Raw genomic sequence first — 18,121 nt, 5'->3', positions numbered from 1 at the left:
TAAGAAAAAAAAAGGTCAAAATTGCTGACAGCCATCTTAAATGCGTCAATTTCATTTGACACATCCTTTCACTTTCCGAACCTCATTGTTCAAGCCGCATTTGTGCGACAAGAGTTCTCTGCTTACCTCCACACACTTTTTGTTGTGGTGTGCGCGCGCGCTGTGTTGGCGCTGTGTGTGTGTGTGTGTTCCAGGGCTTCAATGAGTATATCCAAAAGTAGGAAATTGATAATTGAAGAATCCCTTCTCTTTTAATCAATCGTTAAGTAGGATATCAACCCATCCATCAGTCCATCCAACCATAGATCATTAATACCTTGTGTAGATGTCTGACCACGAAGAAGTTATCGATAGCCAAGAAGTCGAAGTCGCCGTTGAAACCACTTCCGGCCAAATGTCAGTTGAAGATGCCCTTCAAGAAGTCCTTCGTCGTGCTCTTGTCCACGATGGTCTTGCTCGTGGTTTAAAGGAAGCCGTCAAGGCTTTAGACAGGTTAGAATAGGAGATAATTGAAGACATTGGACACATTGACTCATCTTTACACTCATAGACGTCAAGCTCACTTGGCCGTCCTTGTCGAATCTTGTACCGAATCTGAATACATCAAGTTGGTTGAAGCTCTCTGTGCTGAACACAACATCAACTTGATCAAGGTCGCTGATGCCAAGAAGCTCGGTGAATGGGCTGGTCTCTGCAAGATTGATCGTGAAGGTAACGCTCGTAAGGTCGTTGGCTGCTCTTGTGTTGCCGTTACCGATTTCGGAGAAGAATCCGAAGCTATGAACGTTCTCTTGGACTACTTCAAGTCTCGTTAAACTTGTTTAGAATCAGGAAATAAAAAAAAATATTATTGTGGATATAGCAACACACACATTGCGTACACTGTTTGAAAAAAAAAATAGAAATGTAATTGTCATGGCAACAAAATCAATCATTCACACATTTTATTTATACACGCGCGCTTCAATTTTTTTTTCTCTTTTCTTTTTCTATAAATTATATACAATGATTACAGTTGAGCCAGAATTCAAAATTTATCAAGAGACTCACTTGTTCATGACAGAACCTGTTCATTTTCAGGTCACTGGGATGAGACAATCGGTGTTTATTTGGGTTGGAAAAGAGGATGGCAAATTAGGAGACTTGTCCATGGCCGTTCCTCCCTTTGCATCACATGTAAATAAAAAAACATATTTAATAATTGACTATTAAACAGCCTTATAGACTGTAGCTTCCTCTACTTCATTACTAGGTAAAAGTGTCTCAGAAGAGAGTAAAAATTTGGCGCGTAAACTAGGTAAAAACGTGAATAATAAAGATGCGACTTTTTACTAACCAACTTGTTTGTAGCGAAAAGATATAAACAACAGTTTTATGTCAGTTTTAATTTAAATCAATCGGATGATATGCTTTTTGTTTTTGTAGAGAAGAAATTGATGGAAATATTAAAGACTATTTTTTAACTTATGGCAAATGTACATGTGATACAGGATCTAATAATTTTGAGGTATCAAGAAGCCAATTGAGTAAGATACAACCATTTGGATTGATGGATAATAGCATTGAGTTTTGAATGATGGCAGCAGCAATGTAGATCTATTGAAGTTAGTACTTTTGTGTGTTGTATGTATTATCACTATACCTGTTGCTCTTTGGTAACAATGGGATTTCCAAGGATAGCTCGTATTGATCTAGAACCAAACCTGCCTTGGCCAACAACTAGACAATTATCAGCAATTGCATAAAAAATGAATTGATTCCTCGGATATCCCATACGAAGGCAGCATTGGACAACATAATTTCCGAATTGATCGAGTAATAATAATGGAACATAAGGCGCAAGATGAGTACAAATCAGTTCAACCTATAAACATTAGTTTCCCTTTCTCTTATATTCTTTATATACAACTTTTTACCTGTTCTTCTGTATGGCAAGTGTCTATGATCTTTTGAGCAGCCCAAGTACCATTTTTGTGAACACCAATCGATGCCAGATAGGGAGCAATGGTTTTTAGTAAGACCAGTTTTGTATCTTCACTGCCATATTCAAATATTTTTTGAACAACCGTATTTCCAATGTAATCTATTTTCACTTTTGATCAATACCATCCCCGTCTTTGTCTCTTATGTAATGTATTCTCTTACCACTACAAAGTTCGACAATTTCCTCCATACATTCTTCAGCAATTGACTCGATTTCAGACAGGAGAAGACCAGTATCCAATCCCTTTCTAATTTCTCTTAGTCGTAATGGGCGTACTTTGCGGTCAGAATTAAATTCTGGTACAGGTGGCATGAATGAGGAATACTGTATAGGAATACGATCTTAAAAAAAAGTGATTAGTTTTTGTTACTTGCAGTATTATTTTGTTACCTTCATCAGGTGGTGTATATCCCAAGTGTTGCATTATAAGTTTACGTTCGAGATAAAGAACCTGGTGTTGATCTTGATTGATCGCCTGTTTCTCGCTCATGGTTTTATTTACATCTGACAGAATGCTGGCAAGGATGTTGGCGTTCTCTTGATGCCGCGATTTGGTCGCAGTGGCTGCTGCAATATCTTCACCCTCAGGTTCTCTTGCAAATCCCACGCGCACTGTACCTGTACCGGGACCCAAAATTTCCTTGTTTTGAAGCGCCTTCCGAGCACGGACAGCATCCTCTTGTCGATGAAAGTTGATAAAGGCACAATTCTTGTGAGAGAGAATACGTATAGATTCGATAGGACCAAATGATTCAAAGACAGTTTGTAAAAGAGTAGAACTAGTATTCGTTGGAATATTACCGACCCCTTAAGATAAAAGTTTAGTTGTGATGCATAAATATATATAAATTGACTTACATAAAGCACGAGTTGGACCTTGGACGTTGGGTGAAGATTCATTGGCTAATGCAACAGCTAGATTCACATCTGCCTTACCAAATCCCACCTTGACGACCGATCCTTTGACCTTATTGCCCCATCGACCTTCCAGATCCTCTTTTGCGGCTAATGCAGATTCAATTGATTCAAAATTAACAAAGGCACAGTCCTTATCTGATAGAATTCTAGCACTTTCTATATGACCATAAGAAGAAAATTGCTGGTATAGATCAGATACCTTGACCGATGGGCTGATATTGCCTAACCAAAGAGCACGAGAAGGGGTTTGCTGAGCTGATAGACTGGGTGAAGACAGTCTGGAATCGTTTTTTGTCTATATTAAACATTAGGTTAAAGTAAAATGGAAAGATAATGATAATTACCATCAATTCATCTTCTCTGGTCTTTTCTATTGTAGAGTATAGTGATGAGTTATCCGTCTTGCTTCCTTCATGGATACTCGGGTCAAAATAATCAAAGTCAAAAGGTGAAAAGTGGTGATGAGATATTTCGGCCATGCCCAGACTAGCCGCTCTCGGTCGATGGTGTGTTTGCAAAGAAGCTGTCGAGACTTGTTCTTTTGTATTGTCAGTCAAGAAAGGCTTGAATGAACGACGTTGAGCCATGTCCGACACCGTGTAGGATCTGTTGCGAGTGGCAGCAGCAGCAGCAGCGGCAGCGGCGGCAGCAACAGCTGTTGTTGGTTCAAAGTAGTGTCTAGTCAATCCTGAAGATATGCTGCTGTCGTCGTCAGTTAATCCAAGAGATGCAAGTGTACTAGTAAGTGAATTAGGTACGTTTTCGTCAGAGAGAAGTGGAGGACAGTCAATGTTTGTTGATGGATTGTATAATTCGAATGGACTTGAAGTTGGCATCGTGTCAGCACGAGGACGACGAACTGTATTTTCAACTAAAGGCGCATAACGTAATCGTGAATTGGCTGACGTACTCGTACTACGACTCCTAGAAAGAGAGAAAGCATATTTTGACGCTTCGTCGTTTTCTTTTATGGATATGGCACTACTGTCATATTATTATTTACAAGTTCTTTTGTGCGCGAAAGTATCTATAAAATACCTCTTCAAATCATTATTATCATCATTGATATCTTTTTGGGTATTCCATATAAAATCCATAATTAATAAAAAAAAAAAGAAAGGAAAGAGAGAGAAAGATAGAAAGAGGAAGAAAGAAAAGAACAGGTTGCATTAAACTCTTTTTTTTTTTTTCTGTCTTCTAATTAGTGAATTGCTTTATTTGGTATAGCTATCATTAAAGTATTTGCCACAAAATGCTAACTGCTCTTTTCATTTTTTTTTTTTTTTGATAAAGAAACATTGTGTATTCGATTTGATTTCTTTCTATTAGAATTTTTTTTCTTTACTGCAGGCTTTAATGTCAGTCTTTTCTGAATGATTATCAATTTGTTTACGTTTAAATTATTTGTATTCAAAATAGATTAAAACCTCATATCAAAAAGGGAGATTGGTATCTGAAAAAGCCCTTATTGGATCAAGCATAAAAATGCTATGGAAAGAGTGATTAAGGTCAAGTGTAAGACACGCTAGCGAAAAGAAGAAGAGGAAAGTCATTCGAGAAGTCTTTGTCCGATGTGAGGCGGCGGAAGAGAGGGGGGGGTACTTATCATGATGGAGGTAATCAAACACAAAAGGATAGTGCATATGACTGGTCAACGGAGAGTCGGTGGGAGAGCGACCTGAGAGGAATGAAGTCTTTTCATAGGGAATAGGTTCTAAAGGAAGGACAGCAGATCAGGAATGCTTTCGGGCATCATGGATCGACCGTACGTTTGGAGACAGCGAATGGCATGTGCTTTTGCGAAGGAGGTTATGTCATATATACTTTATTCATAAATTATTTGCACACACTTTAAACAATAACAATTGTACTTTAATTGGATATCTTTTTTTGATATTTTGATATTTTGAGAGATACAGAAAATAAATGTGGTCAACACTTATGAGTAATACGTAACTGAAAAAGTTATTAGACATATTATAAGTAGTCTGGTCTTGACTTCTTTTTCTTTTCTTCTTTAAGCCAAAATGTAAGCTCAGCTATTCCCCAGCTAGCCCTAAGGTATGTTATATTCTTTACTCTTGTAAAGAAACTGATATATAGTACCATAAACCACAAAGCGAATCTAGCCCGCTACAGTCAATCGGGCCTATATGAACGTGCAATACTATATTGCCTCCATGCATATTGTGTGTACAAAAAGCTTGCTATTCTAGTAGCTATTTGTATTGAAAGAGGGTTTCCAGGCAGTCTAATGGACACATTCAAGCCATGTATGAGATGTCTTATGCATTTTAGGCAAATTAATGCCTTTTTCTCTCTCGAAATCCACCATACAAGGCTACACGAATGAAAATAACTTGCATCCACTAGTAGTTTTCACGATGTTCCAAACGCATAAACAAAGATGCATTTTGATACTAACAAGATGGGATGATCCAACGGCTCAGCAGTTGTACTTGATTGCAAGACGGGCGATTGAGGGAATAGAAAAAGAACAGGATGAAAGGATTGTTGTTTTGCAAACGATCTGTGGAGTTAACGAAACATAGTATAAGAAGATCCAAGATTGCTTGAAAGATGAGCCTCCAAATATATCCAAGGCCTTGTGGTACACCAAGGATGGCAGAGGATATAATGCACGATTGAAAAGAAAATACGAGGAGATTACAAGTGTCAATGAAGTTTCAAAGGAAAGTGTCACGTCGATGGAGGAACCTCCAGTTATTAGCAAGGCACACAAGACGAGCAACTTTGAGATCAGCGCCATAAAGTTTGTTGAGGGATGCGTATCTCATAATGTTGAGAAAGTTAATAGGAATAGCTGTTTTGAAGAGGTAAAGCAAGAAAAAATAACTCGCTAGTGTTCTGATAGTAGTCTGCGAGTCACTTACAATAAATATAAAAAGCAAAGCTAATGTGAATAAATAAATCTTCCAATATGTCTGTAAAGTAGTGTAATAGGCGTAACAGGCGTAACACTTTCATACAATTTCAAATGTCGCTTGCTGAGAAAAAAACTTGTCCATCCCTACCGATTTACTAATCACTTTTACCTTTGTAGAAGTAATGAAATGACTTAAGCTGATTGAATGCCCTTGCTAATAATTTGGCCCTGAAACGTTACGTATTTTCTCTATTGCGACATATATCCCGACAACGAAGTGATCGAGAAACGAAGCCGTAGAAATTGTTCAACATCAAGCTGTTACAAGCGTCACTGACTCTGGTTAATAAAGTCTCTTTTTCCAAAAATCTATGACGCTAAACTTTGCTTTTAGCAACAGATTAGAACTGTTCAATTAGGTTAATTCCAGAGGAATATGAAGGGAGATAAGTACAACGCTATTTTCACGGCATAATATACTTTGCATTATCTTCAGACTTATGAATATAGGTATTATCCATAAGGAGATGGTTACCTTTCATATGTGGATATTTGTCCATTTTATCCAAAGTATCTTTTAAAAAGCTAATGTAATTCCCTGTAACAGTACTATTATTGACATACCCGGATTCCTGTCCAGCCTTTCTCTTCTTAGCAGGCCATTATATCCTCAAGCTTACTTTAATCAAACCTGAGGCAGAAATAGCATCCAATATAGTTGTAGTCTTTGCCCTTGTAATTGGCACTGTAGCAACAGCAAGAATGCCTTTCTTAGACCAAGCCCTTGTAAGTTTCATGCAATTGGTCAAGAGATCCATAACAGTCTGTTCCCGTTTGCGAACCCAATGCCGTTCCTTAATCTTTTCTGGGCTATTTTTCTGTACCGTTCCTATCAACAACATTTCCTTGTCCATTTTCATATAAAAATTGCGCGCTCAAATTTAGAATAGTAAAGCAGTAGAAACCAGTAAAAGAGCAGTAGCATCGATATGTATATATGCCCTCACTATATTATCGTACGACCAATTGAGGTTTTAGTTTATTATGAGTAAAGGTAATTTAAACGTACACGACATAATCATACACTTAAAAATTCTGTTGGCTTCAAATGAAAAGTTTCCCAGAATTCAGTTGAATCTAACCTGGGCTTGACTCCTCCTCGCGCGACAACTTCTTCCAATGATCCATCACCAAGTGCTTGTCGGCATTGGTCATCGTGAATAGCCAAGTCTCTGGCTATCTTGATTTGCTCGTCACTGCCCCAAGCTAAAAATAGCTTTATCCAGTCATAGCAAGTTTGATCGGTAATTATCCATCTTTCCCCTGGTTTAAACTGCTGATGGACTGCCAAAATAGCACGGGCAACGTCTTTGCCATGAATCAAGTGAAGTTGACGTTGAAGGAGTTTATTACGTATGGCTTCAGCTGTTGGAAAACGGGGAACCCAATTCTTTGGTTGCCTATTGATACATATTAGCCCAGGTTCTTTTGTTTTGTTTTAGACATATGATACCTTTGATTTCCCCAGAGGCCTGCTAAATGTAAAACAGAACCACCTCTTTGAATAAGAGTATCCTCTGCAGACATACGTCCTGTATCTTTGGATCTATCGAGTGGTGTATGTCTATCAGCTGGGTCACCACTAAATGGACGCGTGGACGAAAGAAGAATCCATTGAGAAGATTGTCCATGTTGAGCCTCATATGCATTTATGAGAGCATCAAGGCACTGTGGTTGCTTAATGGGAAAAGTGACAAGTACAGTTTGTGCAAAGGGTAAAGAAGTAACGTCGAGAGAGGCACAGTTATCAGGTAATGTCCAAATAATGGTGCCATTTCTGCCATCACGTGTGGTTGCAGCATAGTCCATTTGCATAGACAACATCAGTGCAGTCAAGAACTGACCAGTCCAACCCAAACCCAAGATGAGTAGGGGTAAAGAAGCTGCTGACATGACTCTTTGTTCCATTTAGAATTAAATTAAAAAAAGAAAAAGAAAAAGAAAAGAGCGCGCGGTCACAGTGAACTTTAGTTCTTATGCCGACTTTCAGGTATCAATGTTGCTCCTCTTTCTGTCTTTTTTGTCTTTCTTTTGCCTACTATATAAATAAGGTATATATTAAATGATGCATGAGTCTCTTTTTTCTCTCTCTAAAGGTAAAAAAAATTAAAATGCTGTATTTTGACATCGTATTCAATTCCCGCGTTTTGAATTTAATTTGTTATCGTTCCCTTTTTTCTCTTTCTTTCTTTCTTTCTTTCTCTTTTATATATTTTGTGGTGTATTATTGAACTATTATGAGTGACGCTCAGTCTGTGTACAGCGATATTGAAAATAGCGAAGTAAGGAGATTTATTAAATAGTTACTATATGTGTTCTTATCAAGTATAGAAAAATACATTGTTGACCGAAATAAAGGAAAACGAGAAACAGCTGACAAGAACACTTCGCGAGCAACTTGAACAGGTAAATTAAATTAATATACTCTATTCATGATCTAATCCTTAAAAAAAAGGTTCGTAAAGATAAGGCAGCACTTGAAGCAGATTTGCATACACGCACAAAAGCCTATGAATCCAAGCTTCAGAGCATAGAAAGGTACATGCATATGAATCTTTGTTATGATGCAAAAGGCCTCACATGAGATAATCTAGTTCTGATCAGCTAGAAGAGTTATTGAGAATACAGGATTTGGATGAATTAAAATCTAAAGTAAAGGAATTACATTCAAGATGCTTAGAGCAAGAAGCTCGTATCAAGAAATTGGAGTTTGAGTTGGAAATGGAAAAGGGGCATGTCAAAATATTAAAGCATGATAATAAGGCATTAAAACAAATGGCAGTTGAAATGGTATATAATTTATTTATTTCCATCTTTTCATAACTAACCTTAAACTTAGAATGCAGTGGCAGAACAAGAAGAAGAGTTTATTTCGAATAAACTATTAAAGCGTATAAGTGGACTTAAGAAGGAAAAAAGTGAATTGCTTTTACAAGTCGAACAAGAAGAAGAATACATGACAAACATGCTTCAAAAAAAGTTAAATCAACTTCAGCGTGAAAAGATCGATATGGAGAACTCTTTGGAACAAGAACAAGAATATATTGTTAATAAGCTACAGAAGCAGTTGGATTCATTAAGAGCTCAACAGGCAGCTTCCCACTTGCATGAGAGTAGCGCCTCTTCTAGTATTATATCACCTATCCTGTAAATATTCACTCTTGTGTAATGCATATGTGATTAATATGTCCTCTTAGTACAAAGAAGCCTTCCAAGGAAACGGTTGATATGCAATCCAATACAGCAGAGATGTTGCTATCTGAAATAGCTATCCTGAAGAATAAGACAACCGAAATGGAAAAAGAATGCAAGTGAATATGTTTTGTAAACACTAGATTGCTTATATTTATATTTAGTTCTTATAAAATTACAACAATGTAATAAGTATAAGAGTGAATTAGTTCACCTTCGTAAACAAACAGGTTTACCAACAGATGATATCCCATTAGATGAAGGGTAAGCAAATAGTGAAAAAATGAAAAAAGGTATGAACCAAGTTCAATAGAATTCCTGCTGTGTTCAGAACTGTACCTCCTTCTCCTGGAAGAGGCGGTATTGTAAGTGGCAAAAATTAAAGCGAAAATGATACATTTGTAGCTCATCCTTATTAGATCCGTCGATCGACTTCTAGTTCATCCCAAAAGTCATTAGCTTCTGATAAGAACAGTATACCTCCTTTGCAACTTGACACAAGTGAACCTGCATCCAGATCAAGTAAGTCTTGGTAAATAAATAAAAAAAACCACAAAACTCACATATATTAATAGGATCCAATAGTCAAAAGATCAAAGAGTACTTGACTACTTCACCACAACAGCAATAATACAAGCTTGCTCTCTGGGCTATGCTTTTATAAATAAAGTTGTATTTCCCTTATATAAAAACTTGATCTAAATAAGAAGTTCGACGTCAGATGTGTTACATTGCTCTCTGAAAAAGTTGGCCAAAGATTTGTACGACTCTACTTTCCAGAAAGACTGTATTTCCTTATTCTTTATATATAAAATATCAAGGCCACAAGAGGTATGTGGTATTTTTATTATATCGTTTTTACCCTGGCCAGTTCAAGTTGTGAGGCAGTATCTAAAAATCCCTCTGGGCTCGAGGGCAAAAATGCTTTGGCTGACAGATTCACGGAACAAGTGTTAAAAACACTGCTATGAAGAATTAAATAACCATTTAATCAGTTTCTGCCTGGGTCAAATGGTGATGGTGGCTCTTTTTCATGGTATAGGTAATCAAGCTTATGTAAGATAGTGCAAATTACGGGCCATCTGATAGTCCAAAACGATCTTGTTTGAAAAGAGCGTGGTTTTCGAGTGGGAAGCTTATTTAAAAGGAGGGACAGAGGGTCAGTTATAGACTTCGGTATGTGTAGACGGTGATGCATGTCGAGGCAATAGATGGCATGTTGTTTTGTAAGAAGCTGTGAGGTGTGCCGAAGGCAGCGAGTAGTGTTATAACTGGGTAACCAACCAAGATGCCACCGTATGCACCGGCTTCTTTCTAGCCTTGTCATGGGTAACCAAAGGATTGGATCCAAAGAGATTGTTAGGCGACACAGTGAGAGCAGATTTAAGCTGCGTGCAGTACGCCGCTGTTCTAAGTTGTCTTGCAGATATTGCAGACGTATCTTCTTTAACAATCGTTTGCCTAGTATATCAGTATATTGCGTACAACGTTTCCACAGTGGCGTTTTTGATATAGTATACCATTGTGAATGACTTGTGAAGAGGCGTATATGTGGGAGTAAGTAAGTCAGAAGCGCATCATCTGGCAATGACAGAGATCGTAAGAGGAATTGTGCTTGTAGTATATGGGTACACTCTGTCATAGTCGGCAACTTCGTCAGTTGTAGCATTACTTTTATAGAGGATCTGCAAGAACCACCAAATATTCTGCGTAGATACTCACTTTTTTTTTAGCTTTAGTGCAATTGCTTAAAACAAAGTTTAAGCCTATCCGTTTGGCAGTCATCGATTTTGCCAGGTTAAGCACAGAGCCAAATGATATTCGTGCATTCACCAGGTAAAGTAGACGTATGGTGAGGCTATCCGTGAATAAATTAACTTATTTGATACTAAAAAAAATAAGAAATTTACACAAATTGAGGAAATTGTGGTTGGTCGCGGATTGACTTTCGACATATTTTCGTGGCATGACCTGCTGACGAATGAAGAAATAATCAACTGTTTCAATTGTCGTACTGGATGTGTCAAACGTTCGGCATGATTCCTCAGTCTTAGTTCTTTCCTTTACAGTTGCTATATTCAATCGTTTACCAAAAGAAAACAGAGATATCGATGATTTAAAGCACTATCAGCGACTTGCCACTTCGGCTTTCAAAAATTTATTTAACAGTAAAACTGAAATATTCTAAAAAAAAAAAAACGTATGGTCTATATTACATGATAGTTATATTCTATTTAAATAGTTTTATTATTATTTGTTTTTGCTTTTCTTTTTCTTTGGGGATTTATCTTTGCTTAAATGTACCAAAGCAATTAGAAAAAGTAAGTTATTTATATTTTATTCTTGATTATAATTAGTAGTTGTCATCAATTCTATTTAATAAAGCTATCAACAATTCGAATAATAAATCCCAAAAGTCCAAAAATTCAACTTTGACCATACAACAAAACAATTAAGGTTGCAAGGCAAAAAAAAATCTTAGCAATTGAAGTATGGTTGTTGTTGTTGTTAGTACTCAGTAATGTGTAGAATAAAAGCAAAGAACTGATGGGCCTCTGTTTTATCCTTTTATTAGAAGTGAGAGGAGGAGCTCATAGCAAAAAGAAATTAGGTCGGAGTACTAACTAAGGTGCATGCAATTAAGTCAAATGTAATCTCACACGTAAAGGTTAGTCAAATACGACAGCAATGATTTACAAAGAAATATCTATCAAAATCCAGCAGTAACTGCAAATACTTCACTGGACGAAGATGAAGGGGTCAGGCTTTCATTTGAAACAACGGTCGATGATGTAATGCATGGGGAAGGGGACGAAGAGCCGCCACTTTGGTCATTTGAATACATTAATGTCAGTCACAAGCCTATTAATGAGACTACAAACACACTTACTATCGTCTGCATATTTGATATACATAAAAGGATTTATCTCTTGTACCATTCTTGACACCAGGGACGGCAACAGTGAATTGGCGCCAGTAACATGTATAGGAACCAAACCCAACTCTCGTAATCTAGCGACTGCTTGAAGCCGATGTTGCTTTGTTTGTTGCTGTGATGTTGTTGTAGTTGTTATAGTTGTAATAGACAGAAATACAATGGGACTCTTTATGTTTCTTTTATTTGGAAGAATAAAGATGAAAGTGTTAAAACTGATAGATACACATATTATATAGAATTGTAATTATTATCATGATTGGTCAGTTTATGTTACTGAGCTTTTGTTATTGATATGTAGACACTGATTATTGACCCTTATTCAACGTAGGATACGACAGTTGCAAACCAAGAGCTAGGCAGGCCGCCTGAGATAGGCTTAAATCTGTGCATTCAGACATTGACGAAGCAAGCTTAAAGAAGAATAAGAAGATGAAGAAAAAGGTATGCTCCATCTTCGTGTTCACCAACTCACTAAAATGCAGACACACGGTTCGCTAAGTCGTTAAAATGCCATTTCACACCTCTTTTTAGGCTCGCCTATCAACTCAACAATTTCAATGAATGCACAACTTGCATATATCTTTTTCTCTCTCTCTCTTTCGAATAAATCACCTTTATTGAGTCTCATCAAGTTTTTTTTGACTGTCTCCTACCATCTTATTTCACATAACCTACACATTTGAAGCATCACTTTTTTTTTTTTTTTAGCAAACTACAGGCTTTTTTTTACCAAGATGATTGACGTATGATTGCAGACAAGGTCAATAGTTTAAGGAACAGCTATTAAAAAAAGAAAGAAGCCTTCTATTACTTGTAGTCAATGCTTTGATTAAATTTCTCACAAAATTTATGTTCAGGTACGCATCCATTGTTGTATGTCCTATCGTATTTTTCGTGTTGTATCTTCACTTGATTTTTGATAGCTGATATCATCGAAGCACTTTTGACTCCGTCTTCAAGTCATTTTCCTTTTTTGGCTGATAGTCGTCATTGAACTTTTTTTTTTTTTTTCTCCTCTTCTTCTTATCCTGTTTCTTTCTTTTCTCTTTTATTTATTTTTCTTTTTGTAAATAAAAAGCATGAATATAATTGCAAATTCAAATCTTTCAATCTTGGATAATACCGATAACCCAGGTGTAGGCATCAACCGACTATCTCAAAACCATGGTAACCGTAACAGGTCAGGGTCGTCACCTATGCCTCCTTCTACCCTTAAACAAGAACAAGCCGATAAACTATCGATTGAATTCGAAGCTAGTTCACAACTCATTATTAGACCTAATAGAATCATAAGAGGTAAAGACTAGTTTATTTCATAATTGACCTATGTGTCTCAATGATCAAAAAAATAGGTGCTGTTTGTTTACGCGTAACAAAGCCTATTTTGGCAACACAGATAAGGGTTAAGGTATATACACAGGACATTCAGTGTAATCAAGATAAACTTATGGATTATTAGTTTCGAGCAGAGGAAGTTGCTACAGTCAAAGTAAAGGAATATGGCTTTGAATCCAAGATTGAACGGATAGATCAAGTGACAACAACTTATTTTGATGTTGAAACAAAAGTATGGGGAAAGGAACCAAGCCGTAAGGGAGAGAGACATATACACTTTTCTATAGAAAATCTCACAAATATATCCTATAGCTTACATCATGAGTTCCTGGGAAGTTATTGAGCCAGGAGAATACAAGTATCCATTTGCATTAAAGGTAAAAAAAAAGGAAAAAATAAGCTTTCAAACTCACTTGGGCGTTTTAGTTTCCAAATGTCAATTTTCCGCCTTCTTCTGATGATCCACCAGGGTTTTCGATTCATTACATATGGTCAGCTCACCTAGATGGAGCAGCGTCCAATCCAGGAATACGTTCGAAGGATTATGTCATTCCCTATCGTCCCATCATCTCTGCTCCTCCAACCAAGCAATGGTCTTTTACTCAAACCTTGCTTCATAACGACAAAAAGGTTCCTGTTGCTAATTTAACCGCCTTTGTACCTAGAAAAGCATTTTGCCCTGGTAAGATAAAAATATGGATAGAAATAGATAAATACTGACTTATAATAGATGAGGAAGTGGATATGTCTTTGAATATTGAAAGTTTATCTGCTGACATGATTGTATCAGCTGTAAACTTTACATTTAACAAACACACTGACGGGCAGATTCAATTACAACGAGGGCTTGCGCGAAAGTCTAAAGTAAGGCAGATACTTCAGGCGAACGTGCCAGTGCCAGGAAACGCGGGAAATGTCCATGTACCAGTTCATATGCATGTACCGACTAGACTCGTATCACCCTCCTTCCAATCTCGTCATATCAATGTATATTATGATATTGTATTCACCATTCAGTTCTCTAACCGTAGTTCTATCCTTAAGTCGAATGCCTCGGCCGACTTTACCTTACCCATCGGAATCACCAACCTGCCCCATAATCATCTTTTACATATCCACAACTTGACTTCTGTACTCTCCTATCAGGACTCAAAAGAATCGCCCGTTTTCTTTGACCCAAGCCTAGACGAACCTCCTTCACAACACCACCAAAATTGGGGACCATTGTCATCTACCTTATCCACTCCTGTTACATCACCACCAAGTTATTTTAGTCTACCAGACTTACCCTCTCAGTTTATTCAACGGGATAGAGAAGAAAAGACAGTGTTTACTAGTCGATTGATTAAGCCTGGTATGTGTCCTGAACTTGGAGAACCCATTGTGATTGTGTCTGAACATAAGAATTATGAATGGTAAAAAGAAAAACATCAGGAATTACTATTATTTGTGTATATACGTTTCTATATTGTATTTTTTTTTTTTTCTTTATTACTATTGCTACTATTTTATTCATTTATAAAAAGTAATGTTTACTTAGTTACTGTCAAATCATCGTTATTTTAGAAACTAATGTCGCTTTCTTAATGCTGGCTGGAGATTTTTGCTAGTTTCAGAGTAAAACACAGCGTGGGTTGAATGATCAAAATTCACTCTTTAAAGTAACGAATGTGGTGAGCAATGCACTGAGATTGAAAAGATGTTTTCTCCAGACACACAGGTCTTTACTCTTTTCTCTTTGGTTAAACATGTCAGGCTATAATATCATTTGGGTCTTTCTTATTGTAGCTGCTTTATCTGCGGTTGGTTATGTTGCTACTCCCAAAGGAAACAACCAAACGTAAATTGATAGCTGTATATATATAAACATGAAACTCATTCCTTTTTTATAGCGTCATTCGAACTGTAATTATCATGTCACTTGCTTGCTGTTACTTGATGTAAAACTAAAGGACAATCTTTCAAATAACCCTTCAACTCATTATTTTCAAAATTTAGGTGGGCTATTACCTATTTGGCACAATTGCATCCTTTAATTAACCCTGTCAAGACTGGACTTCGACCTCACCATGAATAAATGTGTGCAGCACGTACGCGCGTCGTTTATTGTCAACCAAGTCAAGGTTTTGAAGCAGTGTTTAAAGAGCTATTTTTATACACATAGGATACCCCTATAAAGCACTGTGGTTTATATAGGCATCTATTCTTTATATACCACTCCCCCTATTGTTTCATCTTTAGAATCCGCTTTCTTTCTTTCTTTTTGTGTGTGTATGTATGTGTGTGTTTTAAAACCAGTGATTGCTATGATGTGTAGCATATTTATATGTATAAGTTTATTGAAGAGAAAGAACAGGACTTGTGCAGACTTAAAGATATCATGACTAGATTTAGTGAATATACTTTATATATCTTTCTTTTTTTATTACTTATCGACTCATATCATATGTAGTATCTGTAACAATAATAATAATAAGCTTTGGCATTGTATGCATGCATACAACTCTCTGATTGTGCCGGGTTATCTAGAACAGCCAATCATGTCTATTTAGTAGTCACTACCAAGAAGGAAGAGCGTCAAATAAAATCTTTTGCTGGCGTTTGCTTTTTTTTAAAATAAAAAAATAAAAAAAACATGGTCAAAGACACTGATCCAAGCATTAACGAAAGCACATTTTTATTAGAAGCTTTAAAACAAGGAAAAAGAGTGGATGGTCGTGAAGTTTATGATATGCGATCCATAGAGATTACATTAGGAAATGATTATGGCTATGCAGAAGTACGATTAGGAAAGACAAAAGTTGCAGCTCATGTGACAGCTGAGGTAGTTCGACCTTATACCGATAGACCATCAGAGGGTGTGCTTTTATTCAATACAGAGATATCACCCATGGCAGCACCTACATTTGACACATCAAAGTAACCCTCTATTTTACATTTATTTATCCGTTTATATTGATCGTTTTTTTCATCTATAGTCGTTCAGAGGAGGAAATATTAATCAGTCGTATTGTAGAAAAGGCATTACGTAGAAGTAGAGCTATTGATACAGAAGGGCTCTGTATTGTCTCTGGAGAAAAAGTATGGCAGATTCGCGTTGACCTTTTGTTCCTTGATCATGATGGTAACCTGGTAGACTGTGCTTGTATAGCAGCAATCACCGCCTTATTACACTTTAGAAGACCTGATGTCACTGTATCTGGTGAAGAAGTAACAATTGTAAGTAGCAAGTTGTAGCCTATTTGGTGTTCTGACCAAACAATGTATAGCACCCCATAGATCAAAGAAATCCCGTGCCTCTAAGTATTCATCATATACCGATCTGTATTACGTTTGCATTCTTTGATAAAGGGTACAAAAAAAGCAAAATGTTCATCCAAATTCACATATTAACACTTTTTCTAGTGAATTATTAGTTGTCGATCCAAATCATTTAGAGGAACAGTGTAAAGAAGGCAACATGACAATAACCATGAATATCAACAAGGAGATTTGTGCTCTATCTAAAGCAGGCGGAATACCATTAGAAATGGATCAAGTATTAAGATGCTCACAAATTGCGCTTATCAAAGTAACCGAAGTGACAGAATTGATTCAAAAGACATTACAAGACAACAAGTCATAAATAAACTACCGTGTTTTGAATATGAATTTGAGGTCAGTTGAAAAGTATATCAAAAGAGGGCAATAGCTTTTTTACTTCTGTTGGAACATCTTTTAAGCTGATGATCCATTCAAGGTCTTCCGAATAATCATGAACTATACAGTTAAAATCTTTCAACCTATTTTTGTAACTGCTTGAAAAAAATATAATTCAAAGCACCAATCTTTTAAATGAGTTGAAAAGAAAGCCCTTGTGCCTATTGAAGGAGTTTCGAGTCTATATTCAAGATATTCGTTTTCTTTAGAGACCTTTCATATCATTTTTACCCAGTGTATCCATTACATTTGATAGGCACGCCAAGTAATGCTCAGTTCTTGTTCCAACTTTACCATTGACTTTAGTTTCCTTACCGTTCGCCTTTCTCTCTTTTTTTTTTTTTAGAAGAAGCTGATTCTAGCTTCTTAACTTCAACGTTTATGATACCAGCTTGAGAAATGGCACCTAAAATTGTAAGTACCCTTTCCGGTTGGCACAATGCTTTTTGCGGGCTTGCCGTTGTATGAACGATCATGGCTTCTTTGAATTTGTAAACTGAAATCAGCTTCATCAATAAGGAGCCTGGAATGCTCTCCAGTTAACTTAGAGCATGGTCTTCCATGAGGTTTGGAATAAGATCCAGGAAGTCGTCTTCCAGGGTCATTGTTGTAAGTTTTAACATAATTTTGAGCAGCTTTTGCCGCGAAGTCTTCTTTGATGATTATATCGAAGAGTTTCTCAGTTTGTTTAGGAGTATACTTTCTGTAAAAATTTCTCGTTTTAACATTCAAAGTCGTATGTCTTTTTTTAACGACATCGACTCCGCGAAAAGAAAAGTATCTCCAAAGGAATCTTCATCTTCCTCTGGTAGATCTACATCCACATATTCACGTACACTTGATAGAGGATTATCCTCAATTTGTCTTATTTTCTGTATCCACACTTCGCTTAAATTGAAATGGTCCATTTCCATTTCCTCTTGCTCGTCATATTCCAAATAATGATCAGACAAAGTATCCGTATCATCATCTGAAATAATTTCGCTATTGGCAATAATTTCACTACAGATACAGTATACGTACTGACCGGAAGTACAAATAACCATTTTCCCACGCGTGTTTATTTTACCACGAAACATCTCTTTGATATCTATTCTTCTTCTTCTTC

The 18,121-nt window shown here is 36.7% G+C and overlaps 11 protein-coding genes across 11 annotated transcripts; 8 read left to right on the top strand and 3 right to left on the bottom strand.

Annotated features, from left to right (window-relative positions):
- Positions 1 to 266: 266 nt before the first annotated feature.
- RHIMIDRAFT_231258 (L30e-like protein) lies at positions 267 to 815 on the top strand (the record flags this gene model as incomplete). Its single annotated transcript, XM_023607689.1, has 2 exons — positions 267 to 492; positions 551 to 815. The coding sequence occupies exons 1-2, from the start codon at positions 326 to 328 to the stop codon at positions 813 to 815; spliced, it is 432 nt and encodes a 143-aa protein (XP_023461871.1). The 5' UTR covers positions 267 to 325.
- RHIMIDRAFT_78697 (uncharacterized protein) lies at positions 710 to 1,619 on the top strand. The gene is made up of 3 exons (XM_023615695.1): positions 710 to 1,176; positions 1,225 to 1,297; positions 1,351 to 1,619. Exons 1-3 carry the CDS (start codon positions 916 to 918, stop codon positions 1,461 to 1,463), a joined length of 447 nt encoding a protein of 148 aa, XP_023461870.1. The 5' UTR covers positions 710 to 915; the 3' UTR covers positions 1,464 to 1,619.
- On the bottom strand, positions 1,376 to 4,027 carry RHIMIDRAFT_78716 (uncharacterized protein). The gene is made up of 8 exons (XM_023615696.1): positions 3,941 to 4,027; positions 3,247 to 3,886; positions 2,843 to 3,197; positions 2,375 to 2,791; positions 2,146 to 2,325; positions 1,917 to 2,083; positions 1,643 to 1,864; positions 1,376 to 1,596 (listed from the first exon to the last, which is right to left on the bottom strand). The coding sequence occupies exons 1-8, from the start codon at positions 3,997 to 3,999 to the stop codon at positions 1,465 to 1,467; spliced, it is 2,172 nt and encodes a 723-aa protein (XP_023461869.1). The 5' UTR covers positions 4,000 to 4,027; the 3' UTR covers positions 1,376 to 1,464.
- A 1,196-nt stretch (positions 4,028 to 5,223) lies between these two features.
- Positions 5,224 to 5,528, top strand: RHIMIDRAFT_78691 (uncharacterized protein). The gene has a single exon (XM_023615694.1). It carries the CDS (start codon positions 5,287 to 5,289, stop codon positions 5,452 to 5,454), a length of 168 nt encoding a protein of 55 aa, XP_023461868.1. The 5' UTR covers positions 5,224 to 5,286; the 3' UTR covers positions 5,455 to 5,528.
- A 1,507-nt stretch (positions 5,529 to 7,035) lies between these two features.
- On the bottom strand, positions 7,036 to 7,727 carry RHIMIDRAFT_183511 (uncharacterized protein; the record flags this gene model as incomplete). The annotated part of the gene is made up of 2 exons (XM_023605824.1): positions 7,036 to 7,249; positions 7,303 to 7,727. Coding segments are annotated over 2 exons (639 nt in total), but the record flags the coding sequence as incomplete, so codon positions are not given.
- A 306-nt stretch (positions 7,728 to 8,033) lies between these two features.
- Positions 8,034 to 9,936, top strand: RHIMIDRAFT_270078 (uncharacterized protein). Its single transcript, XM_023612170.1, has 10 exons — positions 8,034 to 8,131; positions 8,181 to 8,255; positions 8,305 to 8,387; positions 8,444 to 8,639; positions 8,689 to 8,996; positions 9,047 to 9,156; positions 9,206 to 9,305; positions 9,355 to 9,406; positions 9,461 to 9,563; positions 9,617 to 9,936. The coding sequence occupies exons 1-10, from the start codon at positions 8,087 to 8,089 to the stop codon at positions 9,670 to 9,672; spliced, it is 1,128 nt and encodes a 375-aa protein (XP_023461866.1). The 5' UTR covers positions 8,034 to 8,086; the 3' UTR covers positions 9,673 to 9,936.
- Positions 9,937 to 13,019: 3,083 nt separating this feature from the next.
- Positions 13,020 to 14,033, top strand: RHIMIDRAFT_78624 (uncharacterized protein). The gene is made up of 4 exons (XM_023615693.1): positions 13,020 to 13,275; positions 13,332 to 13,387; positions 13,439 to 13,691; positions 13,741 to 14,033. Exons 1-3 carry the CDS (start codon positions 13,059 to 13,061, stop codon positions 13,655 to 13,657), a joined length of 492 nt encoding a protein of 163 aa, XP_023461865.1. The 5' UTR covers positions 13,020 to 13,058; the 3' UTR covers positions 13,658 to 13,691; positions 13,741 to 14,033.
- Positions 13,431 to 15,022, top strand: RHIMIDRAFT_78618 (uncharacterized protein). The gene is made up of 4 exons (XM_023615692.1): positions 13,431 to 13,546; positions 13,627 to 13,691; positions 13,741 to 13,996; positions 14,045 to 15,022. Exons 2-4 carry the CDS (start codon positions 13,635 to 13,637, stop codon positions 14,731 to 14,733), a joined length of 1,002 nt encoding a protein of 333 aa, XP_023461864.1. The 5' UTR covers positions 13,431 to 13,546; positions 13,627 to 13,634; the 3' UTR covers positions 14,734 to 15,022.
- A 40-nt stretch (positions 15,023 to 15,062) lies between these two features.
- RHIMIDRAFT_241894 (uncharacterized protein) lies at positions 15,063 to 15,391 on the top strand (the record flags this gene model as incomplete). Its single annotated transcript, XM_023609669.1, has 3 exons — positions 15,063 to 15,154; positions 15,207 to 15,254; positions 15,313 to 15,391. The coding sequence occupies 3 exons, from the start codon at positions 15,063 to 15,065 to the stop codon at positions 15,389 to 15,391; spliced, it is 219 nt and encodes a 72-aa protein (XP_023461863.1).
- Positions 15,392 to 15,919: 528 nt separating this feature from the next.
- On the top strand, positions 15,920 to 17,348 carry RHIMIDRAFT_270074 (uncharacterized protein). Its single transcript, XM_023612169.1, has 4 exons — positions 15,920 to 16,233; positions 16,293 to 16,533; positions 16,584 to 16,666; positions 16,720 to 17,348. Exons 1-4 carry the CDS (start codon positions 15,950 to 15,952, stop codon positions 16,937 to 16,939), a joined length of 828 nt encoding a protein of 275 aa, XP_023461862.1. The 5' UTR covers positions 15,920 to 15,949; the 3' UTR covers positions 16,940 to 17,348.
- A 37-nt stretch (positions 17,349 to 17,385) lies between these two features.
- Positions 17,386 to 18,059, bottom strand: RHIMIDRAFT_241892 (uncharacterized protein; the record flags this gene model as incomplete). The annotated part of the gene is made up of 2 exons (XM_023609668.1): positions 17,386 to 17,716; positions 17,776 to 18,059. 2 exons carry the CDS (start codon positions 18,057 to 18,059, stop codon positions 17,386 to 17,388), a joined length of 615 nt encoding a protein of 204 aa, XP_023461861.1.
- Positions 18,060 to 18,121: the final 62 nt, after the last annotated feature.

The sequence above is a fragment of the Rhizopus microsporus genome (genome assembly GCF_002708625.1).
Source record: "Rhizopus microsporus ATCC 52813 unplaced genomic scaffold scaffold_26, whole genome shotgun sequence".
Classification (NCBI taxonomy): Eukaryota; Fungi; Mucoromycota; class Mucoromycetes; order Mucorales; family Rhizopodaceae; genus Rhizopus; species Rhizopus microsporus.
Note: the sequence above shows the minus strand (reverse complement) of the source record. Positions and strands in the feature narration are given on the sequence as shown.

Bases quoted from the DNA above. Each gene is read 5' to 3' on its own strand.
- RHIMIDRAFT_78697 (XM_023615695.1), top strand. From the start codon at position 916: ATGGCAACAAAATCAATCATTCACACATTTTATTTATACACGCGCGCT. The intron at 1,177-1,224 runs GTAAATAAAAAA...ACAGCCTTATAG, and splicing joins TTCCTCCCTTTGCATCACAT to ACTGTAGCTTCCTCTACTTC. The intron at 1,298-1,350 runs GTAAAAACGTGA...ACTTGTTTGTAG, and splicing joins AAATTTGGCGCGTAAACTAG to CGAAAAGATATAAACAACAG.
- RHIMIDRAFT_78716 (XM_023615696.1), bottom strand. From the start codon at position 3,999: ATGGATTTTATATGGAATACCCAAAAAGATATCAATGATGATAATAAT. The intron at 2,792-2,842 runs GTAAGTCAATTT...TTTTATCTTAAG, and splicing joins AGGTCCAACTCGTGCTTTAT to GGGTCGGTAATATTCCAACG. The intron at 2,084-2,145 runs GTAAGAGAATAC...AAGTGAAAATAG, and splicing joins AATTGTCGAACTTTGTAGTG to ATTACATTGGAAATACGGTT.
- RHIMIDRAFT_78691 (XM_023615694.1), top strand. From the start codon at position 5,287: ATGTTCCAAACGCATAAACAAAGATGCATTTTGATACTAACAAGATGG.
- RHIMIDRAFT_270078 (XM_023612170.1), top strand. From the start codon at position 8,087: ATGAGTGACGCTCAGTCTGTGTACAGCGATATTGAAAATAGCGAA. The intron at 8,388-8,443 runs GTACATGCATAT...GAGATAATCTAG, and splicing joins AAGCTTCAGAGCATAGAAAG to TTCTGATCAGCTAGAAGAGT. The intron at 8,997-9,046 runs GTAAATATTCAC...ATGTCCTCTTAG, and splicing joins AGTATTATATCACCTATCCT to TACAAAGAAGCCTTCCAAGG.
- RHIMIDRAFT_78624 (XM_023615693.1), top strand. From the start codon at position 13,059: ATGAATATAATTGCAAATTCAAATCTTTCAATCTTGGATAATACCGAT. The intron at 13,276-13,331 runs GTAAAGACTAGT...TCAAAAAAATAG, and splicing joins ACCTAATAGAATCATAAGAG to GTGCTGTTTGTTTACGCGTA. The intron at 13,388-13,438 runs GTATATACACAG...ATGGATTATTAG, and splicing joins CAACACAGATAAGGGTTAAG to TTTCGAGCAGAGGAAGTTGC.
- RHIMIDRAFT_78618 (XM_023615692.1), top strand. From the start codon at position 13,635: ATGAGTTCCTGGGAAGTTATTGAGCCAGGAGAATACAAGTATCCATTT. The intron at 13,692-13,740 runs GTAAAAAAAAAG...TGGGCGTTTTAG, and splicing joins AGTATCCATTTGCATTAAAG to TTTCCAAATGTCAATTTTCC. The intron at 13,997-14,044 runs GTAAGATAAAAA...GACTTATAATAG, and splicing joins TAGAAAAGCATTTTGCCCTG to ATGAGGAAGTGGATATGTCT.
- RHIMIDRAFT_270074 (XM_023612169.1), top strand. From the start codon at position 15,950: ATGGTCAAAGACACTGATCCAAGCATTAACGAAAGCACATTTTTATTA. The intron at 16,534-16,583 runs GTAAGTAGCAAG...AACAATGTATAG, and splicing joins CTGGTGAAGAAGTAACAATT to CACCCCATAGATCAAAGAAA. The intron at 16,667-16,719 runs GTACAAAAAAAG...CACTTTTTCTAG, and splicing joins TTTGCATTCTTTGATAAAGG to TGAATTATTAGTTGTCGATC.